Source organism: Protobothrops mucrosquamatus, unplaced genomic scaffold, assembly GCF_001527695.2.
Source record: "Protobothrops mucrosquamatus isolate PMUCROS unplaced genomic scaffold, P.Mucros_1.0 scaffold45, whole genome shotgun sequence".
Lineage (NCBI taxonomy): Eukaryota > Metazoa > Chordata > Lepidosauria > Squamata > Viperidae > Protobothrops > Protobothrops mucrosquamatus.
The window spans coordinates 3,400,182-3,403,936 of record NW_015386427.1 but is presented as its reverse complement, the minus strand read 5'-3'; the positions used below and the strand labels follow the sequence as shown (position 1 = coordinate 3,403,936).

Below are 3,755 nucleotides of genomic sequence, written 5' to 3'. Positions count from 1 at the left end.
AGAACTTTATGATTTTTATGTTGGATTTTAATATGGTAAGCCACCCAGAGTATCCTAAGTGTTAGTTGGATAGCCATATAAACTAGTTTAATAAATCAGTCAATAAATTTTATAGCATGTGTGTTCTAAAATGCATTCCAATGTCATGGATCTTTGATAAAAATTATCAAATCCTTTGTTAAAGTAAAAAAATTAATTTGTTTCATTCATCAATGTTTGGATGGATTAAAACAGGAAAGATTTATTTTCCTGTAGTTTCTGCTTATAAGAAAACCCAAAATACAGTCATGCGCACTAGGAGCAAAGGCAAATCTTACTACCTTTTAAAGTTTTAATAGGCAACAAGAAAAGTTAGAAAGTAAATATTGTGCAAAATATCAATAGATATATTAAAGCAAGGAACTTTACTCATCATTGGTTTCTTTTGGAACACTGGACATGCTTTATTTCAATTTTTTCACAATTTATTTAAACATCTCACATATACAAAATAGGTACAATTTTTGTTGTTGAGAAATGATGATTCGTTTTTGGCCCATTGCAGAGGAAGAAAATGAGATTTAAAAGCATGGACACCTGATGTTGAAGAAAAAGATGAAGATGGGGTGTGGGAAGAAATGATCCACATGCTTAATCTGGTGGTAAAATGGGGCGTTCTTAATTTATTCTCAGACAGATTGCAAATAAACAATACAACTTAATACAGAAAGGCAGGGATTGGTTGTTTTGTTTTGTTTTGTTTTGTTTTCCCCAAATGATTCTAGCACCATTAAATTTCAAGTATTGTAATATACTCTGTAATATTGAATCAGCACCTTTCTACTATGAATGGGTCCAAAAGCACCTCAGAACATATGTATAAGGATGTGGATCACACTTGGCTTAAAAATGTATGAGGTAGTTCAAACCTTCGGAAGTTGTGGTTTTAAACTTCCTCTGTGGAAGATATTCAAAGGCCACAAATGGTGCAAACTTTCAGGAATTTTTTTATTTGGTTTTTTTTTATATTTTTGGTTTGTTTTTTTTTTTACACAAAGGCTGACATTTTCCACAACAAGGTGACAAAATCTTGAAAAACTTCTGATTCCTTTTGGGGCTGTATTAAATTGCATTGCACAACGTTCCCAAAAAAATCCTTTTCCTTCTTTTTCGCCAAAAGTTTAAGCAAGTAGATGAACAGAAGAATGGAAGGAGTCAGCTTTCAGTATAAAAAAAGAAATGGCAAAGAGAGAAAAAAAAATTGTTTTGTTTTTAAGTTAGTTTTAGTTCATTCATTTGAAACAGGCTGGGCCAACGTCCAAACGGAATTCTTGGTCAGCGCCACCAATGTCCAAAGGTGCAATGTCAAGGAAGGGCAAACGGGAAGGCTTGTTTGTTCTGTATTCAATCACTGTTTTGCCCCATTCATTGGTCTTTCTCTGCAAGATAATGATAGTGAATAATTAAAAACATTATTAAGGCATCCACTGATCTGCTGTTATCAAAAATCGGTAAAGGCTTCTATGATATAATCCCTTGCACTGAATTGTGGTTCCATACGCTCACTCTTCTGCAGATCTCAACCTCTAGCCCAATCACGTCTCTTCTCACTGTTCCCCTCATAGTCCCATTTCTGGGCTTTTGTCATTCCTCTCATGACCTTTCCATTTCCAGTGGTTTGAGGGCCATACCAGTCACTCTTGAATGTTCTGGAGCTTGTGTTCTCAAAGGCAGGGGCAGAACCAAAGTGGTCTTCAGTAATTAAAAGCTGAATTTAAGGCCTACTTTTCTACCAAGCCCCTCAAAAAAATTAAAGACATTTACAAGCAGGAAGTAATGTAGAACTTACAGAGCAGCCATCTTCAATAACAGTGAAAGTAAACCGGCCGTTGCCTTCAGCTCGGAATTCAACATCATTGGATCCCTGCAGCACCACAGCCTTTTTAAGGTTGCCTGTTTCCTCATTCATGTAAGCAATGCTGTTCTTGCAGTGGTAAGTAATGTTCTGGGAAGCATGGTTAGCCAGCAGCCTCAGGAAAGCAAGTTGGGTAGCCATGTCCTTGGTAGACACACCTTCCTCATTATATTCAAACTGAAAAAAAAATGAAATCAGAGAAATAAACTATCACATACTCTGTGCTTAAATGGCAGGCAAGATCATGTGAAAGTTAAAATAATCGAGGGAGGGGGGGAAGAAATAATTTTCATTATAGAACCAAAAATAATCATAACTGATGGATAGTCTAGGAAGTACTGAACTGTTTCCTAGACAGAAACTGAATTCCAATTAACCCAACTTTTATCCTATCCAGAAACAGGTTATTTGTTATAACTTGACTAATCATTCCAAAGAGATGATCCATGCATTTATGAATAATATGAATGGCACATGAAGAGAAACTATCTCCTTCCAGAACTTAGTGATCTTTCCTGAAGCTATTTTTTATTGATGTAAAAGCAATATACCTCATCACAAAACATGTAACTGAGTTTAACGGATCTAATCAGGACACACAGTTGTGGTAACTAACTTGTTTAGACAGTTTTAAACAAGATTTGAGGAACAGATGAGTTTTCCCTAATCTGGAGCTTTGCACCTATAGATTATGACTTAAATTCCCCAACAACATGCTGTTAGCACAGGGAAGGTACGAGTCTGCTTAATGTAATCATAATAATTTCTTTTATTGATTTATTTTGTGTGTTGTATGCATGTGTGTGTTTAGTTATGAAAGTTTTGCTGCTCATATAGTCAGTGTGGCAGCAACCTTCACAAGAAAGCAATATCTACAGAAACATGCTATTTGTAAACTGCAGTTTTTTTTAAGGAGAAAAAATGGAGCTGCAGGGACAGCAAGCAACAGAGATGAGTTACATAAATGTATTATATGTAGCATAACCTAATATAAAGAATATATAAGTTAAAATAATATTTCCTCCCATATATGATTCAGAAGGTATACAGAATGAACTCTACCTGGGTACCACCATTGATGGTTTCTCCAAACCAAACAAGATTCTTCTCATCAGGTTTCCTGCCAGTGTACCAGTTCTTGGCTGGGAAGTTTCCAGGTTTAGCAGAGATACAACTCTCACCAGTGGAGAAATCGCAATATGCACGAATAGCATCCATTGTGCAGCCTTGATTAGGATCAATCCAGTAGAAACCTGTCACAAAAAAAGAAAAGGATTTAGGTACATATCAGAGATCCATATACATTTCAACTGTTGAAATAGCATGGATACAGATAAAGTATGTTGATCTTTTTTTTCAAATATAATAATCTAAAAGGTTTATAAGGTGCCACCTGATACTATGGAAATCCAGGCTAACTGCGTAATCGAGACTATGGAGAAAGAACTGCTTTATAAATTTTAGTAAAAAGTCATTACTTTAAAAATAACAAATATGAAAACAATGCATTAAAAAACCCTTATTCTGGGTGAACTAAATAAATGTGTTTACCAAAAATCCTTGGAAGCCAGACACAAGTTGATATTAGAAAGCACCACTTTCAGGAAAGACATTTGAATATACAGATGGAAAAACTCAGTTGTTCAAATGTCTGCTTTTTATGCACATTTAGTGAAAGAGTTTATGGTTGTTTTGTTCTTTTATGAAATGGGAAATTGCCATGCATATGCAGGGCTTTTTTTGTCATAGAACGCCCAGAATGGAGTTCCGGCACCTTTTTTGGATGGAACCTTGTACGGTAGGCAAGGCGGGTTGTATGATGTGTGTGAGTTCCGGCACTTTTTTTTTTTTTTTTTTTTTT

The 3,755-nt window shown here is 35.3% G+C and overlaps 1 protein-coding gene across 2 annotated transcripts in view; it reads right to left on the bottom strand.

Moving 5' to 3' along the window:
- Window positions 1-414: 414 nt before the first annotated feature.
- Window positions 415-3,755, bottom strand: part of COL1A2 (collagen type I alpha 2 chain) — a 51,044-nt gene continuing 47,703 nt past the window's right edge. For both annotated transcript variants that reach the window (XM_029283259.1, XM_029283258.1), the window contains 3 exons: window positions 2,957-3,147; window positions 1,829-2,071; window positions 415-1,418 (listed from right to left, as the gene is read on the bottom strand). In XM_029283259.1, coding sequence (XP_029139092.1) covers window positions 1,272-1,418; window positions 1,829-2,071; window positions 2,957-3,147 — 581 coding nt within the window. In that variant the 3' untranslated portion in view covers window positions 415-1,271. The remainder of the gene's footprint in view (window positions 1,419-1,828; window positions 2,072-2,956; window positions 3,148-3,755) is intronic.